This window comes from Cebidichthys violaceus, unplaced genomic scaffold (genome assembly GCF_023349555.1).
Source record: "Cebidichthys violaceus isolate CVI_PGR_0920_01 unplaced genomic scaffold, fCebVio1.0.p SCAF_14, whole genome shotgun sequence".
Taxonomy (NCBI): domain Eukaryota; kingdom Metazoa; phylum Chordata; class Actinopteri; order Perciformes; family Stichaeidae; genus Cebidichthys; species Cebidichthys violaceus.
The window spans coordinates 2265079-2292529 of NW_027176307.1; the positions used below are offsets into that span (position 1 = coordinate 2265079).

Sequence of the window (27451 nt, forward strand, 5' to 3'; positions counted from 1 at the left end):
ACGATGCTGTTTTTAAGAGAAGTTTGTTGTCATTGTCTTGTAATTAATACCTTCATGGAGATTCAGTCAGTAATTCTAAAATAGTGTACATGGTGTTTAACCTTATGTCTCATGTTTTCTTCTTTCTATTGTTCTTCTATCTTGGGCTGTGAGACATCACAGAATCAAGAAGATGATCAATAATAATGGTTAGTTGTAGCTCTAACAGAAATACCTGTTAGTAAAACACTATACAATTCAACAGCAACACAAACCGCAGCCTCCAAAATGACCGTACAGTTGAATCAACACTTTACAACACTCTAAACGGTTTCAACAAAAAGTGAACATGATTTGTTGCCGGACTGTTGCATTAGACTACCTCACGTTTAGCTGAGTTCACCTGATGAGTATCTAAGTTGAGTGCGTACATTTGCGATGTCTGTACCACTTCTCTTATTTACTCTTTGGAGATAATCATACTTCTGCAGACTACGCAAGGACATGTTGAAAATATTCATTAGAGGTAGCAATCTTTAGAAAAATGCTTAATGTTTTATTTTTTAATTTTTTTTTACCACTGTTGGATAAGGTTGCTAGCTTTTTAGCTCTTTATTTGCTTTTGAGAAACAATTATATGAATAGATAGCTTAAAATCCCAGTTAATCTAGCAACTAGTGATAGCTACTTCTGCCAACATGGCCGTAGCAGCTATCCCTAGTAATAACAAGTGTTAGCTAGCAAAACTGAAGACATATGATTCAACTAGATGTAGTATAATGTAGCATGTAGCGTGCGATGGAAAGTGTTGCAGAAGTTAACATTACTATTCCATTAGAGACTGCTGTGTTTTTATCTGTCTATTAACTCTATTAACGTAAAGCAGGACTTGTTTAGTTTAGATATCGTGTCATGTCCAATACAGAGTGTCCACGAGACTCACGGCTGCTGTGATGTGAACTACTAATAATAACTGATGTAAAAACATATGATATATGCTACCTCCATCTGTCGCATGAGAAACAGCTACAAAACATTTTGGCCATGTAGTTGCTATATCAGGACAGTGGGGCTGCTTATTCTATTATTTTTGTTGCACTATTGTTTTATTGTTTGCTACATCCTGTTCCCTGTCCTTGGGTATCATCAATGTTTCACCCAACCTAAAAACCTGCACTTGGTTGGATTGCTCAGAGTCAGTAGAGTCAGGTACTTTCCACACTGTCAGTCATTCAAGACGGAGGGTAGATGGCGAGCAAAGAGGAAGTGAGGAAGGAGTTGTGAAAGTTTACATGCAGGAGATACTGTCTGCGTTTGTGTTTGAGTCTAGCTCTTTAAGTTAAATTCTCTCAAAAGAACTTTGAAGCTGCATTAAGCAATACTTTTTATAGTCACACTGAATGAAATTAAATGAAATCTACACTGTAGGCTGCAGCCGTGTCCAGGTGGTACTTTTGGTTCACCGGCTCAAATGAAACCCAACAAAACTCACGTGCTCTCACAAAAGGGAAGTGTATAACCGGCTCACACAAGCCGGGTGTACACTTTCCGTTTGGCGCAAAATGACGGAGAGGCGAAGTGGCTGAAGAGACGTCGAAACATATAGCAAACCAAAGACATCCAGATATTTTTCTCAGGAGCTGAATTGAATTTACATTCGACATGTGGCCAAAAAGATGACTGCAAGTCCAGGTTCCTCTGTTTCTGCTGAATGTGTAAGTAGTCAGTTGTTTGCTTAAAAGTTAGCCGTAGGAGCTGATGTAGTGTCAAAGTAATTGTGCCTCATGCTGTAATGGTAAAATATTGCTTAATGCAGCTTTAATTTCAGTTAAAGGCCATGCGTTCACATCAAAGACACTGGTATCGGTGCACTCTTAATTTAATGTTAAAGAAACTTTCATCTTAATTCATACCATTATTTTGATGTTTTATGTGCACAGTTTTAAGATATGTGTGAGCTAATTTATTGCGGCGATTAGGTGTCCTAACTTTGTTTTTGTTTTTCCAGAGCTACCGGTTGATTTTTATGTAGTTTTATATCGCTTTGATTTATTTTTTTTCAAAAGTGTATTTTGTGTTTCCTGCAATCTATTGAGATTTATGGATGAAATGCGATAAACATAAATATCTTTTTTGTATCTTTCCAGTCAAGTCACTTCACTTTTGTTTCTCAATGTTTCGTCCCAACTTCAAGTTGAACGTGTTGCTTTTCACACGTGCAGAATCTCTGCTTTTCATTTGAATGTATATACATTTTTACACAGCTAAAACATATGCTTGATGATAGTTGATAGAGACTTAACAGTAATCAGTTTTTTATGTAGAGCATAAGATCTTTGACGCATTGTGTGCTGCCAGCTCTGTAATACTGTGAAAGTGCATTGTTGTTAGTTAAAAACACAAAAATTAAATTTAGAGCTGAAGGGCTGTACTGTCAGCTTGTCTCTTGGTGTGATGTTTGGGCCACTAAAATAATGTATCAGAACTGTGTTCCTGTTTAAGCACCCAGTTGTAAAAGTGGACGCTGGTGTAGTTAAGTTTGTCCTAAGGTCCTTTTTGATCCCCTTTTGTGTTCTCTGCCTTTTAACAGGCCTTCTCACCTGCTCATTACAGCCTTTGTGGGCCTGTTAGCACTAGCTAGCGTTAGCGCAGCCTTTGAGCTTGACATTCACCCCAGCTTTCCACTTTCTAACTCCTCATCTATAAAATGTGTTGGCCTGTCAGCCACACACACGTAAAGATCCTGTTGGCCTTTTAGAGCTGACACTAGATCAGAGTTTAGCATCATTAATGCTGGTAAGCTAATGGATAAGCCATTAAATTAGAGACAGGCGTACACACAGGGGATTGTTTGAGTGCATAATTAAACAAACCGCATACTGTCATCTCAATATTTTGCAGTGTCAACGCAGCACTTCTGTTTGAAATTTATGGAATTTTAAAACCATACAAGCATTTTTTGATTTTCTGAAGTTAGCTTGATAAACATTATTTTACATTATATGTAATTTTAGCATCATTGAGCACACAGGGTTCCTCCCACATGTGCTTATTAATCATTAGCACGGTTGACGGCATCGACAGCGCTCCCCATCTCATCTCATTAGTGTGTGTTTGTGTGTGTGTTAATGGGAGCTGGGGGGTGTTTATTACACTGATCCAATGCAGACACACTCTGCTGGACGTACCTGCTCTGCATTGTACTAACAAGGGCAGGCTAATAGGTATGTGCTTGTATTGCAGTAGCTCTTTGATTGTGTGTGTATGCATGAGTTTTATGTGTGTGTGTGTGTATGGTTGTTATGTCTGCGGAGTCCTTTGATGAGTCCAGACGAGGGCCAGCAGCAGTTTTCTCAGACCTAGACTGTGCTCCGTCTGTTTCCCAGGAGATGGCGACCTCTGACCCCTGTGTAAACGCCCCCCCAACCCCGCCTGAGGAGCCGGAGCCCTCCCCCTCCCCTCGCAAGAAGCGTGGGCGTCGGAAACTAGAGCAAACCGAGAAGAATAAGGGTATAGACTTAACACAAAGTCATATAATTCTTAATATAATATGACTTTGCCCATTTATACAGTGATTATAACACAACAGCTAACTTACTGACATTTTAGATGCTTTAATTAAGGATTTGAAAAGTTACAATCATGCTGTGTCTAATTTATATAAAAAAAATTATATGAAGAGGAATTGTTGTCAGTGTACCTGAAATTTTGATAAACAAATTACGTTCAGATTGCAGTGTTTGAGGGCATTTCGACTTTAAATATGGATGCCGGAGCAAAGTGATGAAAACCATGACTTCACCCCCTCATTAAAGCTCTTGTTAAATCTGTACAAATGGACCATTTCCTGTAACCTTTCTTCTCCTGCAGACGAGCCAGACGACAGAAACTGCGACTCCCCCGGAGAGGTGAGAAAACCAGTTGCCACCTTACTTCTAATGTTTTTTTGTTTTTTTTTTTACATCCAAAAATGAAGACAAACCCCTCTCTCATAGTACAAGCAGATTTAAGAGAAAGTATATAACAATTATTTTTCTGTGTGTATGTATGTGCAGGGTGAGACTGGCAGGCTGCGGAGGAGGCCAGTCCCCAGGGTGACTTTCCAGGCCGGAGATCCGTACTACATCAGCCGGAGACAGAAAGAAGAACTGCTCAGCCGCTGGAAGATGGAGGTGGGAGAGAAACAGGTCTCAGTCTGTGTCAATTTGTAGCGACAATAAGTTAGAGGCTTTTTATTTTCTTTTGTGCCCAATCAGAATAAAACGCCTCAAGTTAACACATTGACCAGATTAAACTGGGCCGGTTCGAAAGATCATTATTTGTTCATGTAAACACACTTTGTTTTTTTGTGTTTTGAACTGGATCTTTAGATTGGAGCTTTGTATTGTTAATCAACCAAAAGTGTTGGGAAATATTGCTAAGAAATGTGCTCATGATTAGCAGTTGAATTTATTGTGTTAGGGAACTTCAATATATGCTGTTTTTTTATTTATTTCTGTTAAATGTTCATTTTAAGCAAATAAAATAAGAGAGCGGTCATAATGATTAACTACTGAAGATTATTTGCATTACCTAAAAAAAATGATATGAAGCCTGCGAGCTAGTTGAGTCGACTATGCTCACATATACTCCTCTCACTGCAACGTATCTCCACTGCACACATTTAGTCACGGCTGTGTTACGTCCTCTCGTTTACATGCTGGCTGCCACACTGCTCACTATGCTGTCATCTGCTGCTCATCATGTAGCATTTCAAAAGCTCCACCTCCACCCCGGCATCCACCTATAGGCTCTGACTTTACATCGGGGGTTAAGTCAGCGCCGTCTTAGAGTGGACACATTGTTAACGTTGCCTTTATATGTGTTGAAACAAATCTTCAGCATATATAAAAAATATCATTCATCTTTGCCATCTGGTGATAGATGGTTGTGTTTTGTGTTTGTGTTTGCTTTTTTCAACAGTGGACACAGGGAAGTGACATTGAAAGTGAAATGGTGCTTTTCCTTTCAGTGGCTGCATTGCACCATTTGTCTTTTTGAAAAGAATTTGACATTGGTTGATTTTCACGTGCATTGCCCTTGAGTGCAGCAGTGGTACATTTCAGCACGTTATCATTGCTAGAAAACAGTGGTTCCCAAATCTTTTCATCCCACACAGTCCTGTCAGCAGGCCGTAGCTAAAGTACCAGTGAGGTCCTCAGTAATATTCTGATATTTGTAGACTAGATTAAATATCTTAAATATAATATTACAAAAACACTAAAAAACACTCAACGATTTTGAGATGTTTGGGGATTCAGTACCATAATTGCATACCTGTAGATATACAGTATATATATATCTTTAAAAAACTGTAAAATGATTATATTTTGGGCGACAGCAGGGTGCTGTTAACTATAACGTACCTCCTCAGCACCAGACAGCAGGCAGTGGCAAAGTTACTGAATAACCTGTGAACATAGTGGAGCATTTAGCAGCTAAAGAGCCAGATATTGCCCTCAGTAGGTGGAGGAGACCAAAAACAGAGCTAAAAGAGAGTAAATATTCAATTGACATTCATCAGGTGACCAGAAACACGACTCCGAATGAATAACAAGTACACCATTGATACGTAAAAGGTGATAATAGTTTGTTCTGCAAAAAAGAATCAGTTATTATTAGTGAATATACTCTTCTGTTATTTGTAGCTCGGGTTACGCAGCAGAGCAGACATCTAGCACCCCCCCTTGGGCCCTTGTGCTCGCTAGTTACTAGTTACTAAATGACACACACACACACACACTTTTCTTACTGCCACTTTTATGTTTGAAAGGCATGGCTGCAGATGTGCTCCCTTTATCAGTCTTGACGGATTTTGCACCTAAACTAGCTTCCATATGTCGTATCCTGTCGTCTAATATAAACTTGACATTGTACGACATCAACGCACATATTTATCAGCATTATTAATATTATTGTCATTATTGCACATATGACAAAAATACCAAAGAAAATACTAAATTATTAATTCAATTTTTTTATATTGTTTATGTACAATAAGCATATCTTTGTGTTATAGCATACCTTTGTATGTGCATGAGGAGATGGTAAAAGGGAAAGACAGAATGACTGATAGAGACAGGATGTGTGTGTGTGTGTGTGTGTGTGTGTGTGTGTGTGTGTGGTCATGTGGTCATGTGAGAGAGTGAGAGAAAGTCATTCAGGTTGATTGACAGACGGTGTTGGCTGAAGCACACAGGAATGTAGGAGTGTGTGAAGTAAAGTAAGAGTGTGTGAGAGGAAGAGAACATCCTGAAAGACCAACTGAGCGTGTGTGGCTCTTTCTTTAGTTTAAACTTGTTCTGTTTCTGTCTGTTTGATGGACACAACAATTATTATCAAAAGCATAAAAAGCTGTTTTGTTTTGATCAAGCTGTCATGATTTTTATACCCATTACCTCTTGAGTCTTGACTATATTTAGTAAGTATACATTTTATCTTTGATCTGCCTTCAACAACAGCTCTTCATTACTTGCCTTAAATATGAGGGTTTATAAAACACAAATCTTTCGGGCAAAAACTGTGGTGAAAAGTACATTCAAAATAGTTCATGCTCCTCCTCCACCACATCTCAGATGCAAATATTGCATGTGTGACTTCCTGTCAACACTATCTTCCTATCTTCTCACATACTGACTCATCACCTACACTGTTACCAAGATGTTCTGCATGAGTGTAGTGAAAATTGGGTCAAAAGTCGCTTCTTCTAATAACTGTATTAATTTGAAAGTATGAAAGACAGGAAGGAAGTGAGCAAGTTTAAAAATATAATAAATAAAGTGAGCAGAGAGGAAAATAGAAGCACAGAAACAAATCTATAAAATAAAGGAAGGAAGTTGAGGGGGGGGGGGGGGCAGCTGCGGAAGAAATATTCAAATCTCTCTCTTAAGGGGATGGACCATACATTCATGTAAAAATACAAACAAGTCAAGTATCAGCACGATGTACTTTAAATATCAAAAGTACTCATTCTGCAGAAGGATGGCCCCTGTAGCTGATATTAGTAAATAAGAAATTATTAGACATTAATACTGATGCATCAATGCTTAAGCAGAATTTTAGAGGCTTAAAGTGTGTAGGTACTTATTGCTGTGTTTTTTTGTAACACATCAAAAGCCAAAAAGATTGTGAACCGTGGCTTAAATCTTTCATAGTGCATTATATTATATAAGTGTATCATTTCATTTGTGTGATCAGAGACTTTATTTACTAATTTATCTGAGAAATTCAAACAAACCAAATGAAACCAGGTAAGAAAATAAAGGTAGGAGAGAAAATGGAAAGAAATGAGCCAAGAGACTTAACTGAGATGTAAAGCCAGGAAAGAGACGGATATTAACAAAGAGAGGGAGTGAAAGTAGAGAAAGTGTGTCCACGTGTGTGTGTGTGTGTGTGTGTGTGTGTGTGTGTGTGTGTGTGTGTGTGTGTGTGTGTGTGTGTGTGCATGTGTGTGTGTGTGTGTGTGTGTGCATGTGCGTGTGTGTGTGTGTGTGTGTGTCGGACTGAAAGAGAGAACGAGGTGAAATCTGTGACTGAGACAGAGGTTAACCAGTTCCAGGTTTCTGCCTGTGTGTGTGTGTGTGTTTGCTCTGTGTCAGTTGAATTGCAGCCAGCTGTTAACACCCCCATCAACATCCCATCTCGCTGCTGTCTGAAGAAACCTGGTACACTCTGAAAAGCCTTTTTCCAATTTTGGGCTGAAAAAAAAAACCTGGCATCTTTTTGACTTCATGTCTAAAGTTACAGCCGAGAAAATAAACAGTAAGCACTGAGGCTATAGTGTACTGTGTGTACTAAAGGGGGGGGCTTTTTCTTCTCCCTTTAGAAACAACATTGTCATAACCTCATTTTAAGCTGATTTAATTTGGCAAGTCACACACAGCGCACGCTCTCAGCCGTGACCCTGTTTTCACCTCTAACCACTCGGTGTGATGTGCAGAGCGGCAGAGTAAGTCACACATGAACTTCTGTCATAACATCTGATCAATGACGAACAAATATATCACAAACTACCAAGTTGAAGGCACCCTTACTTTTTTAACAGAAAACATTAGTATTTCACCAAAATGCATTGTATGTATCCTTGTTTACATCAGCTAGTAGTGATGGAGCATTTACATCAGTTTTATGGCTAAAACCAATGATTAGTTTCATTACTGAATAATGTTTTGATTGATTAATCACTTGTTTTATCTATTACATATCAGAAAATAAAGAGAAATATTTATTATTTCCCAGAACTTATAGGTGACACCTTCAGATTCCAAAACCCCTGAAATATTTTATAAACTGTCAAATACAACAAAGGAAAGGGACAAATTCTCACATTTGAGATCCTAAAACCAGCAAATGTTTGATGTTTTTGCTGGAAAAGTGACTAAAACGATTGATCATTTGTCAAAACAGTTGCAGATTTTTTTTTTCAGTGTTACTTCCAGTGATGAACCCACAGAAAAGGATCACCAACTCTGCAGCTATAGAGCTCTTTTAACCTCTTTAAGCTCATTGTTGTGGTTTAACTCAAGCAGCGTGTAGTTTATTTGATACTCAGGTGAAAAGAAATTCGACTCCAAATGAATGCCAATGTGGCCTTTGGACTACTTTGTGACAATAACAACTTTTATATGTCACGCTTCCGTGTTTGCCAGCTTGATTTGGAGTTCTTCTGCCCTCTAGTGGCCCAAAATAGATCATTAGTGCAGCTTTAAATACATTTTCTTTCCTCTTTATTTCACACAATCAGTATGTAGATGTCCTGTCAGTTTCACTCTGTTTTTCTATCTGTAACTCTAAACTGTCTCTTGTGACACGCTGTGAGGTCCTGACCCGAACACATCCTATTGCCTTGTCAACTCTGAGGCTTACCTAACCTCTGACCTCAGTGCACAGTCCACACCCCTATACTCTGGGGCTACTAGACATAACGCTGTGTCTGTTAGTGTGTGTGTGTATGTGTGTGTTGTTGAAGTTCATCTAAACATCTGTTAGGTGAAGGATCCAATACATCACACACTTCACTGCTGTGGCCAATCAGCAGAGAGGGAGAGGGTAAAGAAGGCTTGAGGGCGAGTTTAGCCGAGGAGACGTTCAGAGAGGAAGAGGTGGAGGAGGTGAGAGAAAGAGGGAGACAGACGAAGAAAATGGCTGAGAGAAAGAGACTCAGGGAGGAAGGGCTGCATGTCCGGCATGTAAGTCATTTTCTTTTCTCTTGCATGTGTGCACTTGCTGCAGATAATTCTAGTGTGTGAGGGAATGTGTGCTGATTTTTTTTTTTTAAACAGGAAGTGTAGCAAGCTGTTCTGTCACTGAGATGCTTGCTTTCATGTTAGCTGGAGTAAAAAGATGTTAAATTCAGGTTTTTTATGCTTTCTCGTGGCTTGATGACAAGTGCTTGAACATTTGGAAGATTTGAAAGAGATTTAGAGAGAGTTTGATTGTCAGAGGTCCTTTAGTTTACTTTCTTTTTATTCTTTCTTTTATTTGTTTGAGGGAAGACAGAAGCTAAATAGTAAAAAAGTGTTTCCCACTAAATCACTGGCAGCAATGACATGCAAATGAATCCTTAATATGTGAACCATCTAGCGCCCACCCAACCTTCTAGTGCTGCTCTGACAAAATGACATGCCCAAATATATCAGCTAATAACTGTGATCTGTGAGGGATAAATTCATGGTTGTTTTGTTAGAATTGTCTCTGAATGCAGCGAGCTACTGCTGGAAAAAAAAACACAGTGTAAGATATTGGGTCTCAACCTTTTTGGCTTTTGACAAAACAAAACAACCTCTACTCCACCAAAAAAGTAAAATGATTCAGTTATTTACAAGAAAACAAGCAAAGATTAGAGGGAAGTCTAAAAAGTAAGCAAAACAATGTTGCCAAAATAGACCCCAAATTTGGGAACCTTTGATACGTAGAACGCACAGAAGTAAAAAAATAATTTCTTATTTGCATTTAGTTTTTCATAAAAATCATCTTTGAAAAGTAGTTCATGCCCTCTGAAAACGTGTATACTGCTTGGTCATCATGTCAGCTACCATGACATAATATTTCATATTTCTGCTCAAAATCTGTTTAAAACAATTATAACAGAACAAACGATTTGGTGCCACTGCTATAAATACCAAACTACCACAAAGTATAACGCTGCACGGATATTATTTGTTGTTGTCTATTTTTTTAATTATTTTATGACAAGACAGATCTTTTTTTTTTATCTTGTTTTATCTTATTTTGTTTGAAAAAGATAGCTGTTGGGTGAACGCTTTTGAATCGTTTTCCACTCTTCTGCTCACCAGAGCGGTGTTAATATAATGAAAACATCACAGAGCAACAAGAAGTGATATTTCTTTTTCTGTTAACTGGATACAACAATTCTTACTGTCTGCAGAGGCACTCAAATGGACTTCTTACATGTTGATGATTAGAAAATAACACCAGGCCACCAAATCATTATGCTACAATCAGGTCAAAGATGTTTGAAGTGTCCTTAAACATTCATCAGAGAGCTGCCGTTTGCTCCATGTCATTATAAGAGACCCCCGGAGAGCGTCATGGAAAACCACTGATTGTGTCCCTTTAATGTGTCCCACGGCTGCGATCGATGCTAATGAAAGAGCAGTCACTGTTGACAATGTGAGAGAGGGTCTTAACTGTGCTGTGTGTTTGTGTGTGTGTGTGTGTGTGTGTGTGTGTGTGTGTGTGTGTGTGTGTGTGTGTGTGGAGCAATGTCGGGTTCATCTCGAGGTCAGGGTCAGTCACGCTCATAAAGGGGGGTGTGGCTTTAAGAAATGGCTCATTGGCCAGGTCGTTGGGTGAGGGGTCAGGGGTCAAGGGGGCGGAGCTCAGAGTGAAAACACTGACCAGGCCACGGGGTTCGTCAGAGTTCAAAGTCGTAACTCACAACATTACAACCTCTCTCTCTCCGTTCTGACCACCTCCGGTCTTTATTCGTCCTGTTTTGTTCTGCCCGCCTCAACACCAATCAGCTCAAAAGATCACTTTTTTTATTTTTACACGACATTGCATTTTCATTCTGCTGATTTTAGCTGCTCACCAATCCGTATCAGTATTTGCACACATGTTGGCCAATAGCAAACAAGATATTGTTGGACAGAAATGCCAAATATACAGATTGTGTGAGGCTAATTTAGCTTACACCAGAGAGAAGTGAATTTGAGTCTTGATCACAATACTTCAATAACTATTAAATTGTAATATTCACATAATAACCAAATAAATAGATCAAATTTAAGGGATTTTTATCTTTTTTTGCTCATGTTAGTTTTTAGAAATCTGTCATCATATTGTTTTTTGTTATGTTTTACCCATAAAAAAAACAAGTTTAGTGTCCAGTACTTTTTGGGTTCACAGACCTTTCTGAAACTAATTTTAACGGATTTGTATAATCCTACAGATTCAGTTGTCATTCCATGTTCTTGCTATTTACGTCTGCTATACTCTTCATAATGTTTATCAATTAAAAGATTATTTACAGTATTAAGTGAGTTTGAAGGCAGATACAGAGGCCAAATCACAAATCAGAGGAAACGATCATATAAATCAGACGCTAAATAGTTATAAAATGTAAAATGCTCGTAGGTAATGTGTTTTTAGCTCAGTACTAGAATGTCTTTTCATGTTGTGGACAAGGACATGAGACACAATGAGATGTCTGAATAGTTTTCAGTATCAGGCAATGGATGAGCACTCAGTAATTATGAAACTGACCTGATTTAAGGAAACCATCCTTTGTGGGACAATACTTTAGCTTTGTATGCCACAGCTACTTACAGTATGTCTGACTTCTGCTCTGTGTGCACTTTGTTGGTTTGTGTGAATCATACGCTTTTGTATATAGCAAGTTTTAATTTGCCATTGTTGTTTCCTTCCTGAGACTTAATTACTCACACCAGCTCTGCTTTCATTAGCACCAATAGGTAGTAAGCACAACATTTAAAATTGACTTGGAAGTGAGTTGAACTTTGGCAGCAGAGGTAATGTTCTTGCCTTGAATGAGTTGCTGAAGCCTTCCAGTTAAAATGCTGCCAACTGACCTAATTACTGCACTTTTTATAGGTTAGTAGGTCATTTAAAATCTCACTCATTCTCCAGCTCAGTGTACAGAATTAATGGAAACAGACTCTCTCTAGTTAACAGGACACACTTTCTTTTTAGAATAAAAAAGTATAGAATCAGACAGGAGTAACATGAGCAGCGTCCCTCTTCGGTAGCATGAAGTTGACCCTCAGAGTGTTGAAACCCGAGCAGATGAGCACAGACCCGTCTGTCATCACTGAGTCATCCGCATCCCCGAAAGCAGAAAGCTTCCCGATGGAGTGTTTCCGTCAGCTGATGTTGCCAGGCAACAAACACAGTTTTATCCAGTGGGCTTTTTTTGGATTTTTTGGGGCTGTTATCTCGTAGCAACACGAGTCAGGTCCAAGTCTTGTAATGAGATGATCCCCTCCAGATGCTGACAGTAATTATCTAATTTCCCTCCCAGCGACCAAGTGTGGGTGAGGTGAAACTCTCGCGATTGTAAGTAAGAATATTGACTAATTGTATGTAGCAATAAAAACACAAATAGGAAAAGAAGCACTCAGCTGAAACATTAAAAGGCCAAAAGCTTAAAATCTATATGTAGAATTGATAATAAGTACATTAATAGATAATGATAGAATGAAGCTTTACAAAAGCAGCTGTCACTTTAACTCTAAAGTATATGTTAATTATATATTTGCAACATCAAAATTTTTTCAATGTGTACCAAATCTAAAGTATATACTGATTCTATAGAGTACATACTGATCATATTAAACTATATATATATGTATATATATATATATATATATATATATATATATATATATATATATATATATATATATATATATATATATACACACACATATACAACAAATATCTTGTAAAGATATTTCTCAAGCTGTTTTCACCACGATCCACAATTAATATGTTTTCCCTTATGTCAAAACAGTGTATCATGCATTTAGTGTAACGTTAAGTATGCATACTAGTTTGAGTGTACTTCCTGTTGTCACCTTTTGAACACATCACTGAAGTATTGATTCACACGGACACTTCCGTTTGGTTGTAGGAAGTAGAAATCCAGACTTCTCGTTCAGCCCAGATGTTTTAGAAACTAGTGACGACATGTGGAGATTCCCTCACAGTGCACGCGTATGTGTGTGTGTGTGTGTGTGTGTGTGTGTGTGTGTGTGTGTTGGTCTGTCTATGATCCGTGTAACAGGCTGATTAGGATTTTACGGGGTCAAATGTCAACAGGAGCGGAGGGAGGAGTGAACTCGTAACCTCGAGGTCACACGGAGGAGAGAGCTGTCACTCTCACTTTTACTGTCTCACTTCCACTTGAATTTATGCCCTCATCCCTCCTCCTCTTCTTTATTTCATCCGTTCTGTTCTTTATTCCTGGAGGAATTCTTTCACTCGTTCGGTTTGATATGTGGTGGTTTTCAACCAAAGCTGGAGTGGAAACCAAATTGTTATCTCTAATAAGAAGACAACTCTTTTTAGGTCATGGAAGTGCTCTGGAGGAGTCGTGGGGTTTTTACATCTGGGCCACAGTGAGATTATTTCGGTGTAGTAACAGTGAGGTCATGATTATTTTTAAATTTGTCTCTTTGGAAGACGAGCGCTCGCTGCTGTGTTTCTTTCTGTGCTGGACTTTGCCAGATATTGCTTGTCAATAAAACAAATATTAGCAGTACCATGACTTCATCTTCTGGTTTTTACACTTCTGTTTTTGTACAGATTAAACAGACAACATGTAACATATCAATTAGTGAGCTTTCAACGTGCTGGTAGGCTGAATTTGTTCTCATTAGACAGAGCTAGCTGTTCCCCCCTGATTCCAGTCTTTATGCTAGGCTAACTGCTTACGGTGTATTTAACAGAAATAACAAAAGAGTGGTATTAATCTTCCAAACTATTCCATAAGTACATTTTGTCGCTGATACTTTTTTTACTTACTAAATTTCCAATACGTCTTGCCACAGGAGAAACAATTTCATAAACTTGACACTTTAGGATAACTCAGTCTTGTAGTATGACAATCAGTAATAAAGTAGAAAAATAGACTTTCTTTGTACTGTATCTTTGCTCTGACTTCCTATCATCTACTTTTTTCTATCTGTATTTTATTCCTCAGTTTTTTTCTCTTCTCTCTCTCTCGCTCTCTCTCTCTCTCCTGAACCCATTGAACTGCCTCCCCACCGCACCCTTTCTCCCCACTCACTTCCTGTTTAGAGGAACAATTAAGGGATTGTTCCTACAGTCCGCGGCTCTGAGGCCTTGATGTAGAGCAGCCACCACATCAGCTGAACATAAAACATTAATTGTTTAGTCCTTGCTGTCCTTGAAGGACAGCGTTTGTGCCCGCAGACCAACAGGAGTAAAACAAAACTTCTGAGGAAACACAGTGATCAGTGAGGACAGATTGTAGCTGATATGACAGACAAAATGATTATTCAGTGTTGAAACTTTGCCTGTAACTCATCCTTTACACATTTGGGTTTGATAATGACATGTTGGCATAACATTTACATCTAATTAAAACACATACGATGCAGTTTGACTGTTAACATAAATTAAATTTAATGAGATTCATTGCACACTGTAAATACCACTACAACGAAATGCAATTTAGCTTCTGACCATTTGATTACATTAAAACTAGTTGGTAAATAGCTAAGAAAACTCTGTCACATAATCAAACCCCATTTGAATACGGGATATCACGTTTGATTGATTGATTGATTTATAGTAAAATAGGAAGTTGTAGTTGTAATGACATTTGTTTGGGTGACATCTGTGATTTAGCCCAGCAGTTAATAATTAAATTTTCATTATAAGTTAATAGACAGATGTTTTCTATGCTCAACAATAGTTGCCAGAGTCAAATTAAATATCTTACAATTGCATTTTTCTCCAATTTAAAGGGTAGTCATGATATTCAGTTTATAATAATATGAACATAAATGAGTAATCTATCATCTAACTGTATCCGCGCTGGTGGAGGAGGTTATTCAGTGTATGTGGAGGTGTTTTACTCAAAAGGAAAATTTGACACAAAGTCAGCCTGTTGACTTTAAGCAAAACTAACATAGTGCAGGAGTTCATAGCATGACAATACAATAGATAATAGACAGCAGGTGTTTAATTATCATATAATTTCCACAGAACAGAATAAATATTCACCACTTGAAATGAGAGTCAGTTTGTCTTAATTTCAAGTAGCTCATAGAGAATTAATGAGGAATTATTGCCTATTAAACTTGAGTGTTAGTCCCACGGGGGCCCTGCTTGTGTAGCTTTTTATTGTTTTGTGCTGTAGTTATACCTATACTTGGAGAAAAAGAACTGCAAGGATAGATATACAATGCAGCAAGCTGGAAAATAACAAAGATGTTAAAATAAGTAAGTAAAATAAAATGGTCTCTGTTCTTTCCTCACAGGCAGAGCGACGGGCGTACAGAGAGGCGGAGATGAACATGATGGACGATCTGTCAGAAGGCGCCTTTCAGAAGGAGGAGGAGTCAGCCAGCCCAGCCCCTCCCCCTTCACAACAACAAACAGCCCCAGCCTCACCAACAGTTGCCGTGACGCCGGAGCCAGTTGCCAGGGGAGAACGGGCTACGCCCAGGGAGATAGAATACCAGGTGATTAATTACTTTTATTATATTTTATTTTTCAAATTTTTCGAGCAGCTCAGCTCGAAGCCCCTTCGCCCCGAAGTGTCTTACGTCTTTCGTAACATAGAAAATTGTAACTTCTGACTTAGTAAATGATCTAATATCATGAGTGCAGGTTAGAACTGGACTCACCTTGTTTTCTGTGTGCTACAGGATGGCCGGGGGTTTGGCATCGGGGTTCTGGTGTTTGGGAAGCTGCGAGGTTTCTCCTGGTGGCCCGGCAGAATCGTCTCCTGGTTGATGAGCGGCCGAAGTCGAGCTGCAGACGGGACTCGCTGGGTGATGTGGTTTGGAGACGGCAAGTTCTCTGTGGTGAGTAGTTTTAAATAAAATGATCAAATACTGGCACAACGTGTGTTAAATCACCAGCAGAGAGAAGTCTTTAGGGAAGTCATTTGGCCTTTTAATGCAGTAGCTTCATGTCTCCAACACTATTTTAAATCAATGCTTTTACAGACACCAGCATACTGTCCCAGTTAAATAAGCTAATCAAATAAAATGTTGCTTATATTCCGTGTTTACACAGCTCAGTGTTAATTCAACGCTTCATTTGTTCTTAGATGAAACTTTATTGAGCAGATTTGATCTTTTACTTTAATTTGATAGAAGATGACCTTGTTTTTTTTCCTTTGCCTGTTGGGAGATCTTTCCTAAAAACGTTCTCACTGCTGCACTCAAAATGACCTTAATTAAGGATTTCAAGGACTTGTTGAAAAGCGGTTTTACCATTTTTTTCTCTAATCACTTCTGGCATTTCCTTTTGATCTTGATGACAGTCGTTATATATATATATGTTTTGTTTTGCAGGTTTGTGTGGAGAAGCTGATGCTCCTGAGCTCTTTCTCATCTGCCTTCCACCAGCCCACCTACAACAAACAGCCCATGTACCGGAAAGCCATCTTTGAGGCTCTGCAGGTAACAAACCCACCATTTTAACTTTGCTTCTTCATGTCAGGGAGTGTGAGGTTTTGAGTCATTTTTGTTCACAATCTGATCCTGAACTTATCCAACATCTAAAAGACCAAAATATAAATGTACAGGTCTAAATGTCACATTTTACTCATTCCCTTCTTATGTAACAAGATCCTAATTTGCATTTGTGGAGGTGGTGTTTTCATCTAGCTCTGCCCACAGTGTATAAGTGGTAACATGTGGGTACATCTCATATTTCTGTGGGTTACTTTTCGATCCAGCAATGCTACGTTTTTTCTATTAAGTTATACGAACACATGATCATTTACTTTTTCAACACTGGGTTATTATTCACTCCAACATCGGTAAAATTCTAAACATTACAACTATTATTATTTTTCATTTTTCAAGTTTTCTGTAGAGCCATAATTAGCATATTTCTCCTTCTTATTTGACATGTTTTTCCTGTTTGTTTATCGTGTGTTTATCTTTTGTGGAGGTGGCCAGTGTCCGGGCAGGGAGGCCAGTTCCTTCCTGTGATGCGAGCGATGATGCAGATGGGGTGGAGACTCAAACCAGACAGATGATAGAGTGGGCCATGACCGACTTCCCACCCAAAGGTCCACAATCACTGGAACCTCCGGAGGGTATACACACATTTCATTTTATATAGCATTTACGGGAGTGATTGTCTAAAACATACACATCCTGCAAATACTCCTCATAATGGAACAGCGGTAAAAAATGTGGGAAATTAAGATGTGTTCATGTGTGTGAACTGTAGGAACTCATTGTGTTACATTGGAGATTGTTGCTCCTCTACAATATTCAAGACCACTAATGGTTATTCTGTTTTCATACCCCCACAGAGGAACGAAATCCATATAAGGAAGTTTACCCAGAGATGTGGGCGGAACCTGAGGCAGCGTATACGCCTCCACCCACCAAGAAACCGCGCAAGAACTCAGCTGAAAAAGCAAAGATCAGAGAGGTGATCGACGAAGGGACTAGAGGTACACACACAAACACATTTCAGATGAAGCGGCTTTTATCAAGAAATTAACCCACAACTTATCTGTATTTTTATTTAAGAACTTTCAGAAGTGGAAGCGTGAGAGAGCACCTTCACTAAGAGTAAATGTTGAAAGTTTTTAAATTGGCTTAGAGAGTATTTTGGTGTGCAGGAAACCCCTTTATTTGTGATTCTTTGCATAGTTTTCCTACAGCAAATGGACTAATTTCACAAGAAAAAAAAAAAAAAATTATTAATACTCAAAAAAGAAGGTAACCTTTATTACAACATTTACACTTTCTTGGCATTTTTATGAATTGTCTGTAAGTGTTCACATTCATGGTGTGTTGATGTGTTCTTATGTATATTTTTGTTCCAGAGAGACTCATATGTGAGGTCAAAAAGAAGACCAGGAACATAGACGGTAAACATTTCAGATTTCTTTCAAGCAGCATTCTTTAATGTAGACTTTTTAAGTATGTCTTCTTTGTTTTATACAGTGTTATTTTACACAAGGTTTGCTTAACTATATATATAGAGTATAAAGACTAAAAGCTCATTCATATCAGCTTCCTCTTACAGCAAGTTAGTGGAAGAGTCACAGTAGTCTCTGTAGCTCAAGGCTAAATATCTCTGAATACGATTTGTGTTCTTGTTTACATCTTTTGGCATTTAGCTGATTAATTTATGCAAAATAAGAATAATTCACTGCTGTACTGGATTGAAGGCTTGGGCATCCAAAATAGATGAGGAGCTGAAAGGTTATAAATCACAGCACCTAAAATTGTTATTGATCATAAGCACATTTGTGTCTTTGTGTATTTTTAAATTCCTCCATTAATGTAATCAAAGGGCTAAACAAAGTGTTTTACATGTAATAATGCAATCATGCCTTTGTTTGTTCAGATATCTGCATCTCCTGTGGAAGCCTCAACGTCTCCATAGAGCATCCTCTCTTTGGAGGAGCAATGTGTCAGGGCTGCAAAGTAAGGAAAAAAACATTTCTCATCTGACATGCACTTTGGGTTGGTCTATAATTTCACTCGTATGACTCGTATAAAATTGATATAATAATGTTGTGAGATAATTTTACAACATTATGTGGTCAATATAAATATATAAATCCAGCAAATTACAGTCAAAAACAAAGCAAGTAAGTATTTATTTTATAACAGTTAATTACATATACATCATTAAAACAACAAATACCTCAGTCTCTGTGGAAGCAATTAAGATATTGTTGAACATTGGTTGAATATTGGTGATGTGATATTACGCAGACACACCCAAACAGTAGGAGCACTAGATTTCATGATGGTGGACAACAAAGACACACCCCCTCTCTGCCTCCCTCCTGACCGCTTTTTTTCTATGGCAGAACTCGTTCCTGGAGTGCGCCTATCAGTACGACGATGACGGCTACCAGTCCTACTGCACCATCTGCTGTGGAGGCAGAGAGGTGCTAATGTGTGGCAACAACAACTGCTGTAGGTCAGTACCAAACTGTGTTTATATACACTGGTGAGTTAGACATTGGCAAGCAGCTTCTACTTGTTGCCAGGGCAAGGTTTTGGATTTCACATCGACCTAAAACAATTTACCCCAAAAATGTCAAAGCGTGATATACAGAATGACTCCATTTATTTGGCAATTGAACCAGATGACTCATGAGGAGCAGATTTATTTATGTGAACACACATTGTGTATTTTGGCACCCAGGCTCTGACCTCATCACTGCAAATATCCAACAGCTCAAAACAGCAGTCATTTGTCATGCAATGGTGGAAGAAGTACTCCGATCTTAGTAGCAATACTATACTGTAAAAATACTCAATACTACACTTAAAGTCTAAAAGTAAAAATATGGAGTGTATCCCTAGAATAATCATAACTTTGTTTGTGTTTGATTCACTTAATTTAATTATTCTTTTTAATTATATTTTGAAGCATTTTTGACGTTTTTTGACAGTACAGTTTAGAGAGAGCGGGCGACCAGCACTGGAAGCAGCATTCAGATATTTTACTGAAGTAAAAGTAGCAGTACTGCAGTGCAGAAATACTCTGTTACAAGTAAAGGTCCCGCAGTCAAAGTACAAAAATATAAGCTTCAAAATATACCAAAAGTAAAAGTACTCATGCAGAATGGCCCATTTCAGAATAATATAATATATATAATAATAATATAAATAATAATAAAAAATTATATCACTGGATTCTAATGCATTAATATGTACATCATGGTAATGAGCTGCTGGTAAAGGGGGAGCTCATTTCAACTACTTTATATACTGCTGGGTAGCTTAGAAATGCATAAGAATACCTCAAAATGTATAAGAATACCTCAAAATGTATAACGCAATTTATATTTTATGTTATAACCTGCAATATAACTAATATTGCCAATGTAGTGGAATAAAAAGTTAAATGTTTGCTTCCAAAATATAGTGGTAAATGGAAATTATCAACTAATATACCTCAATATTGAACTTGACTGCAGGACTTACACAGTAAATGTACTTTACATTGACATTGCATCAATGGAGATACTGAGACTGCTTTAGTTTAGCCTCTCTGAATAGAAAGTACTATTCAGGAAAGTTTATTCAGTCTACTAAATAATAAATCAATATTTGCAAAAACAAAATGACACAATCAGTCTAGTGAAGAAGCCTCATGGTGGGTTTGTGTGCAGGTGTTTCTGTGTGGAGTGTGTGGATCTGTTGGTCGGTGCCGGCTCGGCAGCGATAGCCATCAAAGAAGACCCCTGGAACTGCTACATGTGTGGCCCCCGGAGCACCTTCGGCTTACTGCGGCGACGGGACGACTGGCCCTGCAGACTACAACACTTCTTCGCCAACAACCACGAACAGGACTTTGTGAGTCTGACAGTCGCCTTCTTTCCATTCATTTCAGTTCTGTTGTTCATACATATTGCACATTAACCTCTTCCTCTCCCTCCTCCCTACCATAGAAACATTTTTGTCTTTTCAACATACAACAAAGGAGAGGTATATATCACCTGGAAGCTAGGAACCTGAAGATTAATATGAGATGCAGGTGGCAAGCACTTCTGTTCTGGAAACTGCTCAGAACCCCCCATATTGTCAATATACTTAGAATAGCCAAACATCCTCTCAATGACTACGGTCTCTAGTTGGTGGCTGTAAAGTTTCACGAGGCTTTGAATATCCTAGAGCTCACAACAGGTCATTTTATACAGTAACATCAAGTTTAATAAAATGGTCTCACTATGTGAAAAGGCTACTTTGGGGACTAACTTCATCGCACATGATTACTATTGGTCTTATTGGATCCACAAGAGTCTCAGCTTTTGTTAAGGGATTCCTTTGAAAATGGCCATGCCAGTTTTCCCCTCGCCAAAATAGCTCTAACTTTGTGAGGTTATTTATTCCAGACAAGCTAGTGCGACATGTACCAGTGTACAGCGTTAGTATCAATGGACGCCTTAGTCGTCTAGTTTCATCATGTATGATACCAGTACGTTTTAAAAATCTGCTACAGCCTCTTAAAGACAGTAATGTTGGCCGAGGATGCCAGTTAAATGATGACGATTCTAAATTATTATTAAGTTAATAGTTTTTGGGAAAATTAGTTAATAATACTCTTTATAGTAGCATAATATGATTGCAGTTTGCATCCACAAAGTTTGACGATGAACTACATCAACACAGATAACACCCACTTAAATAATGAGTATGAAGTGTGTCCCTAGAATAATTATAAAGTGTTAGTGTCGAAAAAGAACCATTCACTCTGTACATTGATACATTATAGGAAAGAGAGATAAAACATGCAGAATGACCCATTTCACAATTATATATATATCACATTACTGGGTGATAATTATTGATCTATCACTATATTCATCACTTTCATTTTGCAGCTGTCAAGGGTGGAGCGAAGTTTATTTAGAAGTAGAGAGTAGCATAAAGTGGAAACACTCAAGTGAAGTACATTACTTCAGTAAATGTATCACTGCATGTGACAGCAGCTGTCATCATGTATCCAGGAACGTTAGGGGTACATGGTCATTCAATTTGCTTTAAAATTATAGTTAAAATATTTCAAAATAAAAGTAATATTCAATAATTGTATTTCCTTCAAATTTTTAGGATTTAGTAATGTGTCTGCTTATAATACTCCATCTCACATCTCCAGACTACTACTTCTATAAGTACCTGTATTTCTGTACTATACTACGGTACACCTCATTACACCAACTCAGTCCTGACAACATGATGGTCGTAAATTTGATATATTTGCCATCGTAGTCTGATCTGCTACCATAACCTTTGCAAGAAAGATTATGTGAAATACATCACAGTTAAACATTAATATCTGGGGATCAGCGAGGCCTCTGCTCAGCTATAAATGATCCATAAAGGCTAAAACATCAGAACCATTTTCATATCAGATCATCTTCATGAATAAAGCTCATGTGTTATGAGCAGCTCTCTTTACACACTGTAAAGCTTAATATTTAATCTTGTTCTCATCGATGTTACTTCTTCCTTTTAACTCTTTCTTTTAGGAACCAGCCAAGTTGTATCCTCCAGTTTCAGCAGAGAAGAGGAAACCAATCAGAGTTCTCTCCCTGTTTGATGGCATTGCCACAGGTACGTTATGTGTAGGGCTGCATTTAACGATTGTTCTCATTATTGATGAATCAATTTAATAATAGACAATGTCGGTAAGAAAGCAAAATTCCCGTGCCACGTTATTGTTATTGTCAACCTTTATAGAATATCAATAGAAAGCATCCTGACTGGAAACATTACATATTGGCATGAGATGTGTGGTCAGCTCTACAGTGGGTAATTGAAACTACTGAGCATCAGTGAAATTGGACAAGAGGTGCCTGCGAAGGCTGCCGTCTGGCAAGAAGTACAGAAGTATCAGCTGCTGACCACCAGACTTCAGAACAGCTTCTTTCCTCAGGCTGTTAGACTCCTAAATGCATCCTCCACCCTCCGCCATAAAACATGTTAATTATAGTTAATAGTTAATAATAATGATCGTTAATTTTTTTTATGTATCACAAAGGGACTTTAACTGCATTTCTTTGCGCAACCTGCAAAACTAATGGCATTCCCCCGAGCCTCAGCTGTACTGTATGTTTAGTGCTAATTTGCAAAAATTAGCATGCTAACACGCTAAACATGGACAAAATGGACACAACAACCTAATAACATCAGCATGTTAGTAAACATTTCCCTCAAAGCACCCTTTTGCCTCACTATAGCCTCTCAACGTGCTAAGATGTCTGCGTTTTTTTCAAAGTATTTATTAATTGTTCTGTCTTTTTTACCTTTATTTAACTGAATGAAAATGTTTATTTGTGTGTGTGTGTGTGTGTGTGTGTGTGTGTGTGTGTGTATGCACACAGGTCTGTTGGTGCTGAAGGATTTGGGCATGCAGGTTGACAAGTACGTGGCGTCTGAGGTGTGTGAGGACTCCATCACTGTCGGCATGGTCCGACACCAGGGTCGCATCATGTACGTGGGCGACGTACGCAACGTAACACGCAAACATGTGAGTGGAACTCCTCTTTGGTTCTACACACATACAGATTCATACATCAGATGCATTTAAGTGTAAATACGGCATAAGAGGGAAATGCTTATGTCATCTTTCGCGCCAGTTGATTGTTTTTGATTGTTCTATTCCACCAAACTGCCTCTTAACCCTTCTGTGCTGATGTCAACTCGTGCCGTTAGATCGAGGAATGGGGACCGTTTGACCTGGTGATAGGAGGAAGCCCCTGCAACGACCTCTCCATAGTCAACCCTGCAAGGAAAGGCCTTTTTGGTAAGAGGCGCTCTTTGAATCTGTCTGAAATTCACACCAGAGTATAACAATGTTCTGCTAATACATTTTTAAAATAAAAATAACAAACTTGGAGGAAAGTTTAATTAGATTGAATTAATGATACTACAAATGCTCAGTGGCACTGATGATCTTCATGTGAAATGAAATATGGATGCTGAACTTCCACTGTCCTCCCCGCAGAGGGAACAGGCCGCTTGTTTTTCGAGTTTTACCGCCTGCTGCACGAGGCTCGACCAAAAACGGGCGACGAGCGTCCGTTCTACTGGCTGTTTGAGAACGTGGTAGCTATGGGAGTGAGCGACAAACGGGACATCTCCCGCTTTCTAGAGGTACGGTAGCATGAACACAGCCAATAAATACAGCTATTTAGATACATGTGTATTACTCCAAAGGATCCCACACAGTCACCCAGAGACTGAAGCAGAAGAGACAAAGCAATATAAAGTCACATGCAGATTTACTGCTCTGTCAGGAAATGTAAACCACACATTTTAGAACACATTTTGACTACAGAGTTTTTAGATATTTTTATCGACAGAAAGCAAAAAACAGAATAAATATAAAATCAAACAGACTGTACAACAGCAGTGTTCATATCTCACCTGGCATCTTTGTACTTTTCATTCAGTACTATATATTTGATCCCATACTATATTACACTATATTATGTTAATATGTCATACTGTTTTATTTCATGATATAGTATATTCTATTTTAATTAGATTCCCATATTCATACTGACAAACATATATGTTGTATTTATATACCTTGCACTATTTCATTTTTACTTTCTCTGTTTGTCTGTACTTATTTCTGTCCAACCAAATATCCCCTATGGGGATCAATAAATAATAATAATAATACTGATAATGATAATAAAAGTGCTTTACAATGGGAGGGAAAATACATAATTAATGTTAAATAAAACACATTTGAGAATGATAGTATAAATAGTATAAATATAAGGGCATATTTGTATTCTTTTCTACATCGGAACTGGATATTTACATTTTTAAGACAATCAGCGCCTCTGTCTCTGAGGCTCTAAATCAACACAAAATAACCTACGTTTCACAAATAAAGGTTCATCTTATCTAAACCATCAAACTTTTACTATTAGTTTCACTTACCACAGTTATTTGGACAAAAAAACATTTTATCATCGCATTGTTGATCTGCAAAGACTAACATTATGACAGACAGGAAGATGTTCATATTTGGTGGAACAGGAAGTAAATCTGCCTCTCCTCTTCAGTGTAACCCAGTGATGATTGACGCCAAAGAGGTCTCTGCTGCCCACCGCGCTCGCTATTTCTGGGGAAACATGCCAGGCATGTCCAGGTGATACAAACACACGTACCATTGTTGTGATCAGTCAACTTTTAGTGTATTTGATTACAAGTTGGATTTGTTTCATGTATGAAATCTGAATTAAAATCAACATGTTTTTATATTTTGCCCCCTTTTTTTCAGACCTCTGGCAGCAATGACGAATGACAAGCTGGACCTACAAGAGTGCCTTGAGCACGGGCGCACAGCCAAGGTATCTATCCACCTCTGTGTGTGTGCGTGTGTGTGTTTGTGCGTGTGTGTGTTTGTGCTCATTATCATATAATATCAAAAAAGTTTGGAAAGTGAAAAGCCAAATGTAGAAAGTATTTAATGTCACTTTCTAATTGTTGGACAGAAAAACAAAAACTGGGGAAAAAAAAGGTTGGAAATTGGCCGACAGTCAATATCAGGGGTGTCAAATAATGAACTGATACTTTTTATAAAAGCTAATGGGATGTATGGAAATTGAATATTTCCCTTTTGAGCATAAATATACAGTATGAGAGACTGTATGTGCCCATTGATTTCCATTTTTCCTGCATTTTCTTCCTGCTACTCTCTCACTGTTGCTCTACCAGCCAGAGGACTTGTCACTCATTTCTTTAGCAAATGCTCATTTGTTAACAATGACTTTTTCAAATCCCAATGTATTGTAAAAAAGGGGGATCGCTTTAGGATTAAAAAAGGGTTTGTGTGTGTGTGTGTGTGTGTTTGTCTGTGTCTGTGTTTGTGTTTTTGTGTGTGCTTGGTTCTGGATGTTAATTCCAGTTTGAGAAGTTGCGTACGATAACGACACGCTCCAACTCTGTGAAGCAGGGGAAAGACGAGCATTTCCCCGTCTTCATGGACAGCAAGGAGGACATCCTCTGGTGTACCGAGATGGAAAGGTACAGTGATTTGTGTTTGTGTCTCTGCTCTGTGTGTGCTGAGTCCCTCTAACTCCCATGTGGACTACGTTTGTGTTTCTGATCATTGTGGTACTTTATTAAATACGTGTATTTGTTCTATCTCTGTGTGTGCAAACTCAGTTTATTTTCAAACTCCTCATTTATGAAGCAAATCTCACATGTCTTTACGGGACAAATGGTAGTTTTGAGACTAGACCGATAGTCATTGGGGATTCCTCCAGTTGTAGTGTGTGACACCCTGTCGCCAGTCATGTAGCGTGAAAAGAACGTTGTGGAGTGTGAACAGTACAGCGATCTGACGACTTTAAAAGTCATGTAGTGTGAACTTCCACTAGTAGAAAGTGAAGAGAAAACACAGATAAGCTGCGGATTATGAGTCTCTAAGTAATGAAATAAAATCAATAAATGGTTTGCACAAAAATACTTTTACTTTTTACTTTTAAAATTCAAGACATATTTTAATTACTAGTTCAGAATCAGAAAATAATAACTTACATTATATTATATTAGGTTTGTCTGGTCAAAGATGGTTGTTACAACTAACAATTATTTACATTATTGATCGTTTTCTCAACTAATTGATTAATCATTTTGTCTTTGAAATGTCAGAAAATAGTAACACACGTCATCACAATTTCCTAGTGACAAAAATGATGTCTTCAAATTGCTGTTTTTTTCCTGAGCAGTAGTTCAAAACCTAAAAATATTCCAATTTACCCTGATAAAACACAGTAGGGGAGCTGAAACCAGGGAATGTTTGGAACAATCAATCAATGAATAAAATAGTTGTCTCTTTTAAATCCAATATTTAAATGCTGTGTGTGTGTGTGTGTGTGTGTGTGTGTGTGTGTGTGTGTGTGTGTGTGTGTGTCTGCAGGGTGTTTGGTTTTCCCGTCCACTACACTGACGTGTCCAACATGAGTCGTCTCGCCAGGCAAAGGCTGCTGGGTCGTTCCTGGAGCGTCCCCGTCATCAGGCACCTCTTCGCCCCGCTCAAGGAGTACTTCGCCTGCAACTAGTCATGCACCAACTCTCTCTCTCTCTTACACACACACACACACACACACACACACACACACACACACACACACACACACACACACACACACACACACACACACATATACAGTATGTAATGACAGACGCACAGTATAGAGCTAGTACATGAAGGTTGGCTGACACAGGATGACCAGACACACACACACACCCCCCCCCCCCCCCCCCCACACACACACACACACACACACACACACACACACACACACACACACACACACACTGTAAAGGACTGCTTCCCTAGATACCATGTAGATCACTGGCTGACCTTAGTCCCCAGGTGCTATCTTGCTGATTTACACACACACACACACACACACACACATACACACACACACACACACACACACACACACACACACACATTCTGGTGCAGGGGTTCTGTACTGTCTACACACACAAACTTCCTGTCCAACCTTGAAACTGATGTCTTCTGGCTTTACTGTGTCATAGCAGCTGGAGTCTCCAGGGGGCCCAAAGCTTACAAAGAAGCCCTAACTTTCTGTTTCCAATATCCCAGAGTGAGTACATCAACACACTTCTGACCCAAAACACTTTACTGTACTCATGTGTAGTGATAGTGCTGCTGGTGTATTACAGTGCAATGAACACAAATATATACAAACACAAACACC

At 38.5% G+C, this 27451-nt stretch overlaps 1 protein-coding gene across 6 annotated transcripts in view; it reads left to right on the plus strand.

Annotated features, from left to right (window-relative positions):
* The window catches only part of LOC137870953 (DNA (cytosine-5)-methyltransferase 3A-like), a 40417-nt gene extending 13438 nt beyond the window's left edge, over positions 1 to 26979 (plus strand). The window contains exons 1-21 of one of the 6 annotated variants that reach the window (XM_068708468.1): positions 1318 to 1694; positions 3366 to 3489; positions 3850 to 3887; positions 4035 to 4151; positions 15510 to 15713; positions 15900 to 16058; positions 16554 to 16661; positions 17158 to 17305; positions 17528 to 17671; positions 18050 to 18094; positions 18577 to 18656; positions 19049 to 19161; positions 20363 to 20546; positions 22223 to 22307; positions 23078 to 23223; positions 23409 to 23499; positions 23701 to 23849; positions 24776 to 24861; positions 24994 to 25063; positions 25621 to 25739; positions 26638 to 26979. In XM_068708468.1, coding sequence (XP_068564569.1) covers positions 1656 to 1694; positions 3366 to 3489; positions 3850 to 3887; positions 4035 to 4151; positions 15510 to 15713; positions 15900 to 16058; positions 16554 to 16661; positions 17158 to 17305; positions 17528 to 17671; positions 18050 to 18094; positions 18577 to 18656; positions 19049 to 19161; positions 20363 to 20546; positions 22223 to 22307; positions 23078 to 23223; positions 23409 to 23499; positions 23701 to 23849; positions 24776 to 24861; positions 24994 to 25063; positions 25621 to 25739; positions 26638 to 26779 — 2391 coding nt within the window. In that variant the 5' untranslated portion in view covers positions 1318 to 1655 and the 3' untranslated portion in view covers positions 26780 to 26979. Of the gene's footprint in view, positions 1 to 1317; positions 1695 to 3365; positions 3490 to 3849; positions 3888 to 4034; positions 4152 to 15509; positions 15714 to 15899; positions 16059 to 16553; positions 16662 to 17157; positions 17306 to 17527; positions 17672 to 18049; positions 18095 to 18576; positions 18657 to 19048; positions 19162 to 20362; positions 20547 to 22222; positions 22308 to 23077; positions 23224 to 23408; positions 23500 to 23700; positions 23850 to 24775; positions 24862 to 24993; positions 25064 to 25620; positions 25740 to 26637 lie in introns of those variants that run through there. The other 5 variants (XM_068708465.1, XM_068708466.1, XM_068708467.1 and 2 more) reach the window with 5 other exon arrangements.
* The last annotated feature ends 472 nt before the right edge of the window (positions 26980 to 27451 follow it).